This window comes from Toxorhynchites rutilus, chromosome 3 (genome assembly GCF_029784135.1).
Source record: "Toxorhynchites rutilus septentrionalis strain SRP chromosome 3, ASM2978413v1, whole genome shotgun sequence".
NCBI classification, from domain to species: Eukaryota; Metazoa; Arthropoda; class Insecta; order Diptera; family Culicidae; genus Toxorhynchites; species Toxorhynchites rutilus.
The window spans coordinates 175,819,380-175,836,763 of NC_073746.1; the positions used below are offsets into that span (position 1 = coordinate 175,819,380).

The 17,384-nt window shown below is 38.1% G+C and overlaps 1 protein-coding gene across 4 annotated transcripts in view; it reads right to left on the minus strand.

Annotated features, from left to right (window-relative positions):
- Positions 1-8,520, minus strand: part of LOC129775911 (beta-alanine-activating enzyme) — a 286,887-nt gene extending 278,367 nt beyond the window's left edge. For all 4 annotated transcript variants that reach the window (XM_055781158.1, XM_055781156.1, XM_055781157.1 and 1 more), the window contains exons 1-3: positions 8,287-8,520; positions 7,618-8,208; positions 1,636-3,049 (exon numbers count right to left, since the gene is read on the minus strand). In XM_055781158.1, coding sequence (XP_055637133.1) covers positions 1,636-3,049; positions 7,618-8,208; positions 8,287-8,498 — 2,217 coding nt within the window. In that variant the 5' untranslated portion in view covers positions 8,499-8,520. The remainder of the gene's footprint in view (positions 1-1,635; positions 3,050-7,617; positions 8,209-8,286) is intronic.
- Positions 8,521-17,384: the final 8,864 nt, after the last annotated feature.

Here is a 17,384-nt window from a genome sequence, read left to right on the forward strand (position 1 = left end):
AACGGTGACAAGCGTGATTGTTGGTACTACCGTGAAATCTTGATCCTGAATGGTGCCTACAAAATTCTGTCTCAAATCGTCTTTCGCCGTCTATCGTCAATAGTAAACAAATTTGTGGGATGTTATCAAGCCGGGTTCATGCCCGGTTGCTTGACGAAGGACAGATTTTTACACTGTGGCAAATCCTCCGAAAATGCCGTCCCTACGCACTACATCTTCGTCGACTTCAAGACCGATAACAGCTGTGGAGAATCATGGACGACAAGGCTTTCGACGAAGGCTAACAAGACTGATTCCGGCAATGATGAACGGTGTGCGGTGCAGTACGCGGATCTCAGGTGATCTGTCGGCATCGTTTGAGACTCACAGAAGACTTCGACAAGACGATGGACTCTCCTGTCTGCTCTTCAAAGTGGCACTGGAAGGTGTTAAGCGGAGAGCGGGCTTCAACATGCGGGGCACGATTTTCAACAAGTCTAGTCAGGTTTTCTGCTTCGCTGACGACGTGGTCATAATCGGAAGAACAAAGCGACGGTAGCCTACTTGTATACTCGACTGAAACACGAAGCAAGGCTGATCGGGCTTGGGATCAATGCGTCTAAGACTAAATACATGCTAGTAGGAGGGAGGCAGGAGGGATCGCAACAGAGTTCTTCTTGGTAGTAGTGCTGTGATCGACGGTGACTACCTCGAGGTGGTAGAGGAATATGTCTACCTTGGCTCGTTGATAAAAACTGACAGCAACAACAGCCATGAAAATCGAAGACGCATAGGGCCTGATTCTCGAATACACTACGAATACACTCCACGGTGGAAACGGTATGAAACGCATTCGCGATGACAACGGTACGGTGTCGACATCTGGATGCGAGATTAGTTTCCCACTAAATTTATCATTATAATATCAAATTATCTTGAGATTAAATTTTTGTATGAGATTATTATATCACATGAAGAAAACAAAGTTTTCCACTCATATTGAATACCAGTTTGATACGAAGAAGTTATTTTCATTAATGATTTTTTATTTGAAAAGTGCTCATTCTGCCTGAAAACTCATTATTATCTTCGACACTTCACTAACTCGTAAAACGTAGTTCAATGGCGTGCCGTTTATTTCGTTTCCACCGTGAAGTGTATTTGAGAATCAGGCCCATAGTAAACGGAAGTCGCGGTCTTCTATGGGCTCCGCAAATCCTTAAGGTCCAACAAACTCCGACTCCGTACGGAGTATACTATGTACAAACCGCTGATTCGACCGGTTGTTCTCTATGGACACGAAGCATGGACGATGCTCGAAAAGGACTCACAGGGTGTTTTCGAACGCCAAGTACTCAGAACAATATACGGTGGTGTACAAGAAAACGGAGTATGGAGAAGGAGGATGAACCACGAACTGGTGCATCTCTACGGCGAACCAGCATCCAGAAAGTCGCCAAGGCTAGACGAGTGCGATGGATAGGGCATGTTGCACCTAATAGAACATGGCGTCGTATCAGGGAAGCTGTCAACCATCATTTTAGACCAAGATTCTGCTAAAGAGGTCTCATGTTATTCGTTATTTGTTAAATCATTCCTTATCTACGCTCCCATGTATTCGTACAAATATTTAGAGATACACGTTTCAAAACTTACATGATTAATCCCAAACAGGTTATATTCCGTGGCGTAATTTCCAAATATTATCACAGAGTCAGCTATTAACGCCTTGCATTTGATCATCCCTCCTGAGTCGAATTTCCACCGAATTTCGGAAGTCCATATGTCAAAACAGTATAAATTTCCATCGTAGCATCCAACTACACCAAGATCTCCATTCGCTATGTAACTGATCGGACTTTCCACTCGGTCTGGCAGCACAAATTTTGTTATAACTTCATTGTTACAATGATCGATGATTATTATCTGATGGGAGTGACTTCCAACACCAATAATTTGACGATTATGTGTCTCACTTCGGTATACGGTGGGACTGGCGTCGATACATTTGCCCATATCGAACTGCGTTATGAGTGAAAATGCATACCTCAGATTCGAACTCATAGCAACCGCACTGGTATCAACCGTTGATTGTTTCGCAGAATGTGGCTCGTCCAAAATCGGTAATATGTCTCTTATAGGCACGGATTTGTCCAATAACAAGCCTACCAAATTAGGTATATGAAGCTTAGAGCGACTTTGAAGCTCAGTAACAATTTGAACTGCTTGTATGGATGATCCACCTGCATCCATGAACGAGAACTCGTAATCCATTCGGGGTCGTTTCCTTGCATCGTCCTCGTTGTAACTGATTCCTAGAACATTGGATAACTGTTTGCAGAATAATTGTTTTGCATTACAGCTGGTTTCTTGGGATTCCGTGTATAGTTTAAGAAGCGCCTTCTTGTTCACTTTTCCATGCTCAGAATAACAGAAATCATTCACTCGGATTAAGTCATCTGGTATTTCGTTTTCTTCCAATTTCTCGCTCAGGAAGCTTCTTAAAGCTTTCCTATCTTTCGAGTCAACGAAGGAGGTATAAAATAAGAACAATTTAGAACGCGCTTGGTCGAAAATTGTCACACTTCTAGAGATCCCTGCGTACCGATTAGCTACTCGTTCCACGCGCGCTAGAGAAACTCTCACCCCGTAACGTTTCACAGTCTCATCACATCGCCCGAGATAATACCACTTGCCACCATCAATTAGCTCTACCAGGTCTCCTGTGTTTCGATAGCAAACATATTCTGAATGCAGAATTTCCTCCAATCGTTCATCATCCACAACACACTTCCGAACATCGCTTCCTAAAAATAGTTGGCCCCTAACTGGGAGTGTTGAATTATGAGTATCGATGATTTCGTTCGTGTCAACATGACGCAACTGAAGACGTGTAGTGGAATCTAATGGTGAGCCTAGGGCTACTCCGCGTTCCAGCCCAGGAGTGAATTCCTCAATCGTTGACCAGCAGGAAACTTCAGTGATACCGTATATGTTGTATACTTTTACAGGGCATTTTTCTGGGATTTTTATTGTTTCAGGGAATGGTTCACCGCCTAGAACTAGGTATCTGTAATATAGGGCAAAGGGAACATTCTTAATTGAATAAGTTCTCGCTGTTTCCCACCAGAGAAGGTGGTAGCACATCTACATAGGATATTCAACATAATATAGATTGGCATATTTTTGACATCTTCGTCAAATATTAGTCTATAAGTTTTGTGCCTAAAAAACTGGAAGCCATTTTGTGAAGCGGTCGTGTTTAAAACGTTGTTCTTTTAGAAGGTATATTATTGAAAGCAGGGTAGACTATCATTAGAAAGCGAAACTGGCTATCCGATTCTAATCTAGACAAGGTCTCGTTTCTGCAATTGATTGATGGAAGCGTTTAGTTTTGCTGAAGCACTGCCCTTCTCCAAAACCGGGATTGCTGATTAAAGTGCACTTTTATGATCGCACATTTTAGTGTTTCAGCACATTTATCCTATCTTATTATAATCTGCGTGATACGTTGCATGAATTTTCATTGGATGGAAAATGGATTAAAATTGATTGCATGAAATGAAAGCACTTATTGATTTTTAATATTTAAGTCGTCCAAACTAAGGTGCTTGCTTATTATTTGACGGATAATAGATTATATTGAGACTATGATTGTTTAAAAAAAACAGACATCGCTAGGCATAACTTCTAGTTTCGAATGATCTGCATGGCTCCGTCGGCGAGTAGTGGACGATCCATTTGAATTAGTTATTCCATCACAGTTACAAGAAACAGATTTTCGTCACCAGAAGTGGTGAGGGAATCGCTAAACTTCGCTCAGACCCAGTTTTTCCTCAAAATACAATTAGGGGAAAGTCGGGAAAGACGTATACCCCTGTAGAATTGAAAAATGACATTTTTGTTTTAAGTTTTAATAATGTATAAACTTGCCATACAGTGTATCAATATCTTTGACACTTACTATGTACACCTGGCTGGCTTTCTGTTAAAATTGTAAATAAAAACAAGAAAGTAATCTACAAAGAGTAGCTCGATGTAAATTTTCGTCTGCAGAAAATAAGGTTCTCATTGTTATCGAGTAATTTTTTGTGGTATTTTTCGTGATATGAATGTTTTACCATCACTTCTCTTCCAGTTTATCGAATCAGCGGTGAAGTTTTCTCATTTTTACTACCGAAATATTGACGAAAACAAAATACTAGTCGGGTAAAACGGACACTCCACCGATAAAAGACAAACATTTTGTTTGAAAACAATTTGACTATCTCCTACTTCTTTTATTAACAGATACCCACTATGTTTGCAAGTGCAATCACAAATCATGGAAGAATCAGGAGAGCGGTTTTCAAAACGTAATCCGAAATTGTCATTCCGAATGCCGGAAGTTATTTTAAACATGAAAAAATGAGAAAAATTGCAAACCCTTCTGGATGATTTTAGTCTAGCCTTTTTGTTAGATCATTTTAAAGGCATATTTGAAGACCTCCAAAACTTATCGAGTACATAAACTTGAATATTCAGTTAGTGTCCATCTTTCCCAACCCGATTTTCCATCTTTCCCGCCAAATGTCTTTCCCGACTCAATCTTATTTTTTCAAAGATGCCGGACACATTCATTTTCCAAAATTTCTGCCTCGAAGACAGATTTTATTATAAAAAGGTTAAATTTCGGACACCAAGATGATGCCAGTAAAACAAACATTTACGTAATACAACAAAACCGATTGTTTATTTCAGTAAAATAGACTTATATCTAAAACAAGGAAAGCTTACTTCGATGTTAATTACGTTGTCTGTAAAATTCACGAACTTTCTTGGGAACATCTGCCATTAGGTTCCGTACAGTATGTTCAGATATGCTGGCGACGGTGCTTTTCATCTCCTCTTGAAATCATTGATGCAATTCGATTTCTTCTTAGTTTCGAATAGTTTTCGCCTAATTAGAGCCCAGTTCGGTGGATTTGCTGTTTTTGGCACATATTTGACCTCATGTGCATTATACCATTCCAGCATGGATTTTCCATAGTGACGAGAGGTCAAAATCTAGCCAAAACAACGCAGGAGAGTCGTGACTTCTCATGAATGGTAGCAACCGCTTCTGGAGTCATTCCTTCTCGTGGACACCTTTGTTGATAGTGCCGGTAGTGACGAAAGATTAGGATTTTCGGCCACAATTGCATGTGGCCTGCCAAACCAGGTACTTTTTGGGGTATTTAGACTGCTTCTTGGTCCGGAAACACTCGGCTACGGCATTCCAAGACCCGGAAGCTGTTTGGCGATCTGGCGTAGTGGTAACATCCATGCCTCTCACGCTAAAAGTCACGAGTTCAATTCTAACTCCTGACATTCTTCCAAAAATGGAAGTAAAAGTGACGAACCAGCCAAATGAGTTAAAAGTCACTATAATACAGATAAAAAAAAGTAGTTTTTGGGGAATTTAGACTGCTCCTTGGTTCGGAAACACTCGGCTACGGCATTCCGTCGCATTGCAGTATAAAAAGCGAGACCCAGAAGTTGTTTGAAGTTTTCGAGAACATAAGTTCCATCGTCCATTATGGTGCATGAACATTTTTGCAAAAACTGGGTGTATAGCACCTTAGCACGGCTTTTTGCAGTGAAATTTTGGTTATCATCACGATTGAGCACCTTTTTCACATTGTACGCCTTCAGTCCATGCCTCTGCTTCACTTTTTGTACATATGATTTTGATTTTCCAACCTTTCGATCCACATTTCTAACTGAAAGGTTGGAATGTTTCTCAATAATGGCAACCACCGTTCGGTCCATCTGTCGGGAGCATACTTTTCAAATTGTTCCGCATCCAACCTTCCGATCCACAGTTAAGCACTGGTCAAACGATTCGCACGCATTAAACACGGTACTCTTCGGCAGTTTTAGCTTTTTGGCGAGATCGCGTACCGACAGTTTTGGATTTTGCTGCCGTTCGCGCAAAATGCGTTTGCGTACATCCACTTGATTTGACGCCATTTTACCAAACTGAAGAAGAATGTAAGCATGTTGGACATCGAACTAAAGAGGAGGGTTTCAGCTGTCATGTAAGTAAAACTACACTGAAAGAAAAGTGTCGAAATTTAACGTGGTACTTGTTACTACAACAAAAGGGAGTGCTATATGACAATGACTGAAAAACTACATTAGATATCAGAGGACTACATTTGAAATAAAAAACAAAACTTTTATCTATAAATGATGACACCTCGAATAAATTAAACAAACACATTTAACCGTAACCATATTTGGAAAATTATTTCAAAACCAATGAAAAATTCAAGGAAATGCACTTTTTGCTTTGAACGAACCCAACACCCGAGGTCCAATATCCGTCCATCTGTAGCTTCCGAGTAGCTTCACCTATCTCTGTAACTCCGTTCCAAAAGTTTACGATCTTGTTCGTCGCAGCTACATCAGCGCCGGCTCTGCTCTCTTAGTTTACATTATACAGGAAAACCTGTTTTTGTGCGGTTGCTTTTTGTACGATTTTTCATTTGTGTGACTGTTTAGGTGCGACTTTATTATTTGTGTGATTAGTTTGTGTAATTCAAGACCCGATGTCATAATAAAATCGCACAAAAAGAGTCGCACAAACGAGAAATCACCCAAAAAGGGACCACACAAAAACAGGTTTGCCTGTAATGGGTCGTGAAGTCGTCGATCGATTGTCTCATATGCGGTTTTGAAGTCGGCGAAGATGTGGTGCGTAGGGACTTTTGGAGGACGCACCACACTTTTTTCGCTACCTGCAGGTAGATACATCAGGGATCTAAAGTCTCTCCTCATCATCAAGGTAGAATCTTCATTCCCATTCATTTCAAGCAACCGAGATCCCATCGCTACCGTTAAGGTTGAATCTCCATTCTCCTTCAAATCAAGGATCCTTCAAGGTAGAAACTCCATTCTCTTTCATAGCAACATGGTGTCGACTCAAAATCCGAAAATAAATTCCCTGATATTCCCTGATTTTCCAGTAATTTTTCAGAAAAAAAATCCAGGTGTAGACTAGTAATTAAATTCTTTAAAAGTATTTTAGCTATAGCTCCTGAAACATTTAGTCCTCTAGGGGGTCCGAAACGTTTCTATGGTGAATAGACACTCCTTCCTCTCTCTAAGGGGAGAAGAGGAGAGGGGTCTGTCTTTATTCTATTATAATTTCTGTATCAAACATTTATTCCATGTCACGGAGAAACATACTATTTGCAAGTGGTTGAAAAACATTGAACGAGAATTGTGTCTGAAAATATTCTGATATTATAATGATGAGTTTTGGTAGAAGTACTAGGATTTTTTTAGTAATTATCCTATAATTATTGATTAGAAGATCAATCAATGAACAGTTCTGCGATTGGACTCATGAACTTGCGCTTAGTAAGAAAATGTGAATGTTTGAAGGTATTGATAATAAAAAACAAATTTTGGGCGGGACGAAGTTTGCCGGGTCAGCTAGTGAAGAATAAATTTCCCGTCTAATGGTGTATATTATAACATATATCGAAATAAAGACTTTGCGTACTATGCGTTTGGAATCTCTTAAAATTTCCTTTTATGCCTCATTTTCAATTTCGTAGAGTGAACCCCTTTTATAGAAATTAAGGACTCCTGCTACAACAAACAACCTACCTTAGAGATGATTTTTCATGTAGGATAACATTTTTGATTGCTTCCTCGCTCCAGCGAGTAAACAGTGACGGCGTCATCTGCATGAAGGTAACTTCATCCTGCCGGAATAACACATCTTGCAGAAGCTCTGCAGACAAACGAATCTCATTAGATACTAATATCAAACAAGCCCCATTCCGCAAAGCCAGAAATACATCCAACACAAATGGATCGAAAGTCGGTGGGGACGAAACAAAAATACGATCTGTTTCTTGAAACTGGAATATAGCTTCCATCCGCTCTAAATTAGGTAATATACAAGCCTCAGGCACTTTTACCAGCTTTGGTTCTCCGGTGCTACCAGAGGTTAACACACAGTAGGCAATTTTGAACTCAGCCTCAAAAGAAGTTGTATCAAAATCGAACTCCAACAACACAACTTGGTCTCCCAGTACATCGAAAACGCCCTGAACTTTGGCGCAATTCTTTGGTACGAGCTGTTTGTAACAGAAGCAGTATTTGGTCCTTAAACGTTTCAAGTAATTCGTCAGCGGTTTCGAATTTCCATCGAATGATTTCAAGCAACAGAAGGCTGAATCTGCCAAATTAATCCTGTAAATTCAGAATAATAATGTGAGAGTTTGCTCGAGGTTATTTTAGAGAACGCATTTTAGAACCTCATTAGCTTACCCGCAAATGACAGCTATTAATGCCGGCGAGTGCAGCAATGCGACTCCAAAATAATGGTTCGAAAGATTCCTGCGTAGAATCACTTGTTTGATAATTGTTGATGCATTCCACAAGTCGGAATAAGAGAAGCGTATTGATTTATCATGACTGCGATGATACACTGTTGCGCTTAATGACGAATTTGTTCTGAAATTTTCCGGAAACAACATCATTATCCATCGAAAAGATTGTTTATTATTGTTTATGAACTTGAAGAATTTGACGGGGGGTGGCGCGATGGGCATTTATTACATATATAGCGAATTCGTTTTTCTTCATTTTCAACCCCAGTGCCACACTAAAGGCGCGTCCACATTATGCCGAATGATGCCGATCGGCCTGTACTAGGCGGCATATTCAGTTCGTTATGTAATGTGGACGCCCCATCCGGTGCACGAAGACGAAGCCCCATCGGATGCACGAAGCCGTCACGAACACACGAAGCACAATGTCGTCAGCGCTAATTTACTTCGTTTTGTTTTGGTTCGACTTTCTCGAACCGGACCCACTTGTTTCGGGTTGGGTTCGGTTTGATTCGAGTCGGTTTTCGGCACGTCGGCAAGCCCGGGCGGTACGTCCACATTTAGTCGGCTTTATCAGGCAGCCAAGGCCGATTGGCGTAATGTGGACGCGTCTTAAGCGTGGAAACACACTAAACGGCTCACCCGCGCGATTTTCGCAATGGCAAGTCGCAGCAGGAACTTGATGTAAAACACATTCAGCGGCTCTCGGCGGCTTCACTAGCTGCCATTATTATATTTTTATAGACGGATGCAAGACGAGTCTATGGTACAAGGTACAACTGTTTGGACAGTAAGCGGATGAGAGAGGCGGTATATAAAGACAGAATGGTGGAAAACGGAAGAGGGGATGTTTACCTGAGCAAGAAGGAGAGAGAAGTCTACCACAATCGTCTAAAATATTGCATTTCTCGACAATTTGGATGGGATTCGAGTATCCGCAGCTACATGACCGCAGAGTGGTTTTCACGAATTGGCTCACTTGAGAGAACATTTCTTATTGCCTTGCTTTATTTACACCTTTCAAAAGCGCATAAACATTAATACTCCCACAAAACCGTTGCGGCGCATCATCTCCATCGACCAACCGCAGCGTATGAAGAACCTTACAACAGTGATATTAGAACCGCACACACCCGCCCCGCTTTATGTGTTTTATCTCATTCACATTCCATTATCGAGGCCCCGCGGCGGTCTGTCATTGCAAAATCCGCGCGGGAGAGCCGTCCAGTGTGTTCTTACGCTAATTCCGGATTTACAATCATTCACATTGAGCGCGATTTTTTTTTCTTCAATAACGATTTTTATTCGCCAACCAATCAAAGCAAAGCGCGAAATTATCCATGACAGTGCGATATAGCTTTTTTTTACAATGCAGGCTATTAATCGCATGCGATATCATCACTCGCGATATTTTTCAGTGCAGCTCTTTACAAAGGGTACGTGATATCGCGCGATAATTAACAAGATAAATAAGCGGTTCATATGTATAAAGCTGAACATTTATTTCGATATATCGTTCCTCCCATCTAGCATATGGGGCTGTCCACATACCACGTGGACAGAAAAAGCACGTTTTTAGACTCCCCCCTCCCCCACCATGGACAACCGTGGACATTGACTATATCCCTTCCCTGTTGTCCACGTGGACATTCTTCCATATATTTTAATTGTAAGGAAAAAAATTGCATTGTTTCCATATTCGATTTTAAATTAGTCTTATTTTGTTGTGTTTTTATAATGATAAAAAACAAGAAAAAACAATTCAAGAAAAAATGATGTCCTTTGTTTTGGTTTTTTTTTCGCATTGAAAATTTGTTTTAATAACAAATTCCTAGCGACCATTCTGCATTGAATATCCAGATTTCTCTCGGAGTGCTCGTGAGGCACAATTACACTAGACAATTCTTGACTCAGGCAGCGCATCTTTCTTTCGATGCAACGCAAACTGCTTCACTTCCGGAGCCTGCAACATTGAAATCGTTTTATTCCGATCATATTCCTAAATCCTTTTTTGAAAATAAAAATAAATGCGAATAGGCTTTATTAGTAGTTGCGGTTGTTTTCTATTCTTTGATTGACTGCACCTCTACCTACCAAAATATCTTAGAGTTTGAAAATATGTGAAATCGTTGGCCGCAGGGAAAGTTCGGTTATGGCAACTGTATGAAATGGTGGGTTAATGTTGCTAAAACAAAAAATCGCTCTTTTCCATCTCATTTGTTCTAATGCGTATGGAAATCTATTTAATCATTTATGTGATAAGTCCACTATGATAACTGGTATTATGCCCAAAATATCACTCCTTCTAAATTGCTTTTCGAGAACATTCGAGAAAACCAACAACAAATGCATATCTGCTTTTCTAATGGTTAAAACGGTACGGCAGTAAAACTGCACAATCTAGCAAAAACTTTTTTTGTAATCGTAAAATCACAGCTGAATCAATAAACTATAATCAAATGACGCATGAAATAACATCTAAAGAAACTTATTTGGCAATAGAATCATTCGCCTGCAGAAAATCTTCGAGAAACAAGTGTCTTTCGAACATAGTTTTTCTGAAGACTTCTGAAATGATTTAGCACAATTGAATGTTGTTTTGAACGAAGCTAATCAAGATACCATTAAGAAAAATGTGTCGAAAGCATTCCAATGGAGGAACAACCAATGGATTTCGGCATACTTCTTTATTGAACTTTGACAGCGAGATACAAGTTCAGATGATGAAGCGAAAATTAGAACAAATAAAACAATATTTTGGATGCCTAAAATGCTCCAATTTGAAACAAAAATATGTTCGATGTGGTTAATTCCATAAAACGTGGAATTGTCAAGTTCAATTTCAAATATAGGAAGACTTATCGCTTGTGATTTCCACTATGCCATTGATCTAATTGAGCGCAGTTTCCTCTTGGTGCAAAATATGTAATCTAATCCCGGATTCAAAGCCTCTTGAAAAAAAACACGAATGTTGCAATAACATGTACTAATTAACGGAAAACTCACTTGTAACATCCCAATCTTTCGTTCGGTAGGACAAAGTGATCCGCAAAAAACCGCTCTGAACATGCCTAACTCTGTGTTAAAGATAACTATTCCACGCCACTGACATTAATTTATGCATTTCATAAATTTTCATCTTAGGTTTTCAGTTGAATGTATCATCACACAATTTTATAGCGAAACACACGCTGATCGCTGACTTTGTGCTGAATTTCTTCGAACTGAAGGTACTATCCGAAAAAGCAGAAAGAAAAAAGGATTCGGGCCAGGAATTGGATGCAAAGAAAAACAGCAACAAATACAATATTGAAGGAACTCTACGATGAGGATTCCCGAGATTACAGAACAGTGTTGAGAATAACACCTGAACAAGTGAAAAAACTGTTGGATTTAATTGCTCCACAAATACAACGCCAAGATACACTCATGAGGGATGCTGTACCTGCAAGAGTGAAATTAGAAATGACATTGATGTGCCTTTTATTCGGAATATCGTTGAGATTGTTGTCGATATTTTTTAGAATCTCGAAAGCATCCATAGCTAAGATAATTCCGGATGGATGTGATGCTATAAATGGTAGTCTAAAAAAATTTTTTTTTATTTTACTTATTTCGTGAAATGAAAATGATAGTCGATTTGCAGGTGGAATAAATACGCGTCAAAAATTAAAATAATGAATGAAAATTTACTTTTTTAAACCGAATATGTATTCTGTTTCTTAGAACAATACTTTTTTTTGCAAGTTGTGAGTGAATTTTGAATGAAAATTGTGCCTGATAATGATTCTATATTAGAGATTCTCAAGAAAACTATCTCAAAAAGAAAGCGTGCCCCGCCAGCGTGCAAAACGAAATAACAATGATTTCGTTTAGAAACTATGAGGGTTTTATTTGTTTTTCCAATAATTTTCAAGTCTGTAAATATCTTCGCATTTTTTCAAATATCTTAAAAATAGAGACATTTCTTTACATTTCCCTGACTCGAACGCTAAATTCTGTTTTTCACGTTTTGAAGCATGCGAGTGCGAGTAAATTCAAAAAACTTTGAAGTAGCTTGCACGCCGGATCACACATGACAATAACTGGCATGATGTGTTCACACGGTGTGAGTAGCTGCACTGCAGTAACTGACTAGACCGACTCGTATGCTTACTCGCACCGTCTGAACCCGGCTTAAGACATACGCGCGAGTAGAGGAGTGTTAACCGGGGCTCTGGCAACCCTATCCCATCCAATGCAAATTGAGCGTAGGCAGCATAAAACAGGGCTCGCGCTTAGGGGGCTCACGTATTGTTTAATGTTTGGAGTCATATATGTTAATATTTGATTACGTTGGATAGTTTTTTTTGGCAAGCGATGTTTGGATACCCATCCGGAAGCTTTCTTGACGATTTGCAATTCAAATCACAGCCGAAGAATCGCGCGGAGCACTTCATTTTGAATTTTAGGTTATGATTTCTATGCTCATGATTTTCTATGCTGGCTACTGAAAGGCGGCCATCTTAGCAATCCCTTGGTGTTAACCGTCATGATGTTTCGTCGAAATTCATCGAATATGCTAAAGCATTTACGGTTGAAGCATAGAAATGATTCCCTGGTGGTGGAGGAGACTGGGAAGAATTCAGGGTCTGCAGGAGAAGAGACGTCGGTTAATTGATCGATTAATTCAAATAATCGAATATCCGCAATTATAATCGAGTAATTTGGTATCGAATAATGAAAAATCAAAATATGAAAACATCGAATAGTTATCACAGTTGTCGCGATTAATGAAAAAAGGAACCATTTTCAAGTTTAAATGTTAAAAATGTCAAGAGTTAGGCTATGGATTTTTTTTATCCAACAGCGACCATCTAACATCGGCAACCCGATAGACAACGTGATACAAAAAACCATGAAATGGTAAATTTATCAATATACCGTAATATCATTTCATTCAAAAACAATGATTGTACTCCTTTTTTTTACAAATATATTTAATGTAACTTTTAAAATTATAATATCATAATCTTTTTTATTATGCAATGGCTGTTCATTATTATTACAAGAAAAAAATATTCGCTCGATTAATCGAATACTGAAAGACAATTATTCGAATGAATCGAATATTTAAAAATAATCCGACGATTAATCGATATCTCTATGCAGGAGTAAAATGCGAACTTGAAGAAGGTGGTCTCAGCTCTCGTTCTAAAATAGTAGTATTCAATTTCATAGTGTCAAGAAAAATATACCATACTAGTGGTCAATGATTCTCTAAATATACTACTTTTGAACTAGTAGCTATAGGGACCAAGCAGAAATATTCAAACAAATCAGCTATTTCAACAACATTCAAAGAACAGATAATTTTGAACAGAAAAAAAATTTATGTTGATACAACAATAATATTGAGCATCATTTTCATGGTGTGCTCTTTTTCAATCGTCCTCAAAAAATCATGAAATGGTAAATTTATCAATATACTGAAATACCATTTCATTCAAAAACAATTATTCTGCACCATGTTGATTTCAAAATTATATTTAATGTAACTTTTAAAATTATGACATCATACTTTTTTATTATAAATATGTCTGTTATTTTTGATTTATTTATTTATTTATTTATTTATTTTGGCTTAACGTCTTTACAACACGATTCACAATTTTTTTTGTGTATCGTTCGTTGCTTGGTGTTTTAGTGGTGCGGTTTGCAAGGCCTGCGACCAACCCCACTATCTCGCAGGAGGACCATCGTGATACTGCTGCTTTACGTCCCGAGTACCACCAGGACTGAGCGAAGACGCTTATAGCGGCGTCAATTCACTTAGAAGAGCTGTTTCCGGGTTTTTGTGGCTTTTCTTGGGGACTGGCAATGCCCAATGCTCATCCCACCACACCCTAAAACAGTTACTCTTTACTAGTGCAAAGCCAGATAAACGATCTATGACGATAGAATTTCTGGCCCGAACGGGAATCGAACCCGAAGCCCCCATCTTGGCAAGCGCAACGCTTACCACTAGGACATGGGTTCTTTTTGATAACAAGAAATAAATATTCGTTCGATTAATCGAATACTGTAAGACAATTCTTCGAATGAATCAAATATTTTAAAATGACTTCACGATTAATCGACAATTGAATAAACGAAAAATTTAGACATCTCTATTTGCAGTCAAATCCCTTTCCACAGTCCTCTGCATATTTATACCGTTTCCCCTCGCGCACTTATTGACGACATGGTCACACCTTTAGTCCACACATATTGGAGCTAGCATGATGTGTTGACGTTGAGAATTTATTAGGGAACTAGCTGACCCGTCGAACTTCGTCCCGCCCAACATTTTTTTTTTATATGAATTCTTTAGAACAAATTTCTAAACTTTTTCTCATCGTAACATTGTTCTATGGGCAGAATACAACAGATACAGCAAAATGAAGACGGCTCAAAAGGGACCTTCCCTTCTTCGGATTTTGCGATTAGCAACACATTTGGCCTTTCTTTTTTATTTATATAGATATAAATGCGTTATTCCTCCTGAAAATCCATTTCCACCTTCAAACAAAGGTCAATTTCGTTAGCGCAATCATCGAATGGACGAACAACGCTTATCATGATGTAATTTTAAAATATATAGGAAATCTATTTTCCGAATTTTCCGACCTTCCTTCAGTTTTCCGATTTTTCTCTCCTTAACATTGATCTACGGACAGAGACGAATACATCAAAATAAAGATGGTCCAAATCGGACGATTCCTTCTTCGGGTTTCGCACTTAGCAACACATTTGGTCTTACATTTCTATTTATATACATAGATGTTGTTGTTGTGTCCATTGCTCGCCCCGCTCAGTGAAAGCATTATGTACAGTGAAAGATGCGTTGATTAAATAGAGTAAGGGCCTTATTCCAGAAAACGAGACGAGCAGACGAGTGCTCGTTTGTTTCCATATTCCAGAAGCCGAGCTCGACTAAAAACAGACGAGTAGCTCGTCTGGCTCGACGACCGTTCGGCCGCGCTCGTCGATGAATCAGTCGAATCGTCTAGTTTGTTTGATGTGTTCACCTTGTTGATTGAAAGCATCGGTATTCTTCTGCTCCGCCTTTATCTTCAAAAATTGTTTCCCGGCTAAACTAATATTGCATAAGCAATGTATGTTTTCAACTGCAACCATCAAATTCAATTCAGTAATCGTGAGATTTTCCAGATTTTCAAATGGGTCTCTTCCAAACAACACAACCAAATGTAAACATTGAACTCATATCCAGGGATGCTAGATGACTGTTTTGAATATATTAACACAGCACAAAAAGGGTCTTCACATATTGAACGAAAAGTAATTCAAAACAACTACTTTACTGGATATATATATGTATATAAATATATATATATATATATATATATATATATATATATATATATATATATATATATATATATATATATATATATATATATATATATATATATATATATCATACCGATATATATATATATATATATATATATATATATATATATATGTATATATATATATATATATATATATATATATATATATATATATATATATATAAATATATTTAAAACTTTTCTTGATAAATCATTGATTAGGTGAACAAACATTGTCCTCAACAAATCCATAATAACAAAACGTCTGAGTGATGAAACCATATGCTCGAGGAAAAATATCAATGAAATCAAAAGATATATGAAACTTGTTTCTTTTTGTTCTGTTTTTTTTATATTTTGGCACTGAGAAAAGAGTATCGATTGATCAATTTTAAAACCGTTTGTTGTTTTTCTCAAAACAAAAACATGTCTTCTCATCTGACATCACTGATCATACCGAGAATAACTGACTGAAGTCTCTCCAGTCTACCAAAATAAAACATTTCAATGAAACTCGTGTACTGGAATGGGATATTTTGCTCGTCTCGACAGTGACTGAAGCCGAGACGAGATGAGACGAATTGCTCGACTCGTTTTCTGGAATAGGGCCCTATGTCACAATTCAGCTCCACTTGAAACGCGTGGGAAACGAACAATCGGAGTGGTCGTATCATTATGAAAAGCACTGTAGTTGGGATAACAGTTTCTCCTTGGACCATGATTTTAGTTCATGGTAGTAGTTTTTGCCAGGATGTCCGGACAACGCAATATTAACAAAAGTCGTATCCAAAAAATCCCAACAAACTAAAATTCAAACATTTTTTTGCCCAACAGGTCATCACAAATGAAAGCGCATTATTTCCGCATTTAAAGATGAAAATTCCTTTATTTGACTTCCAGGATGTGAGTTTTTCGCGGGTCCATTTCAATAATCTATTTGCAATTTGCGACACAATTATTTTTTTTCAGAGATAGGATGGTGGTGCAGAACCAAAAAATGTGGCTGATGGAAAGCAACTGTTTTCACTTTTCCAAAACTTTTAATCAAATAATAACTCAATTCAGGGCAAAACAAAGGTTTAATTATCCTTCAAAAAGGGCAACACTGACGTGACTATCACTAAACCGACTATTATATATCTTCTTTGATATGAGAAGCAATTTTGTTCGCTCTACTCGCGCGGGCGCATGTTTTCTGTGGTTCATTTTCTTTGAAACAGGAATGTTTTTGGCATTCACATTATGATAAACAGCCTTGATCATATTTAGTTTTCTTTTTTCTTTTCTTTGTGTAATCTTTTATAGAGTACGGTGAGATATACATTGTTTTTTTTTGTTTGTAACTAGATGAAAGTTGTTTCAATTGCTGATTATCGCAACACATAATATAAATCCTCATATAAAAACAAGCAACTTTGGATAGTAGGAAAACATAATCCGAAAACGCAAAAGTGTTATACTTAAAAAAGCTAAAACATTGCCGATTTATTCTCATCTTATACTTCCCCCATGCATTTTCAATTCTCTTAACAATAAGGGTTTATCTTTATTTCCTTTCCAATGAATATACGTGGATAAATTTGATTATTCTATCTTTTTTTTCTGCTTTATGCACATTATAATAGAGACTTTTACTTTTATCCGCAAAACCTCTCCAGTG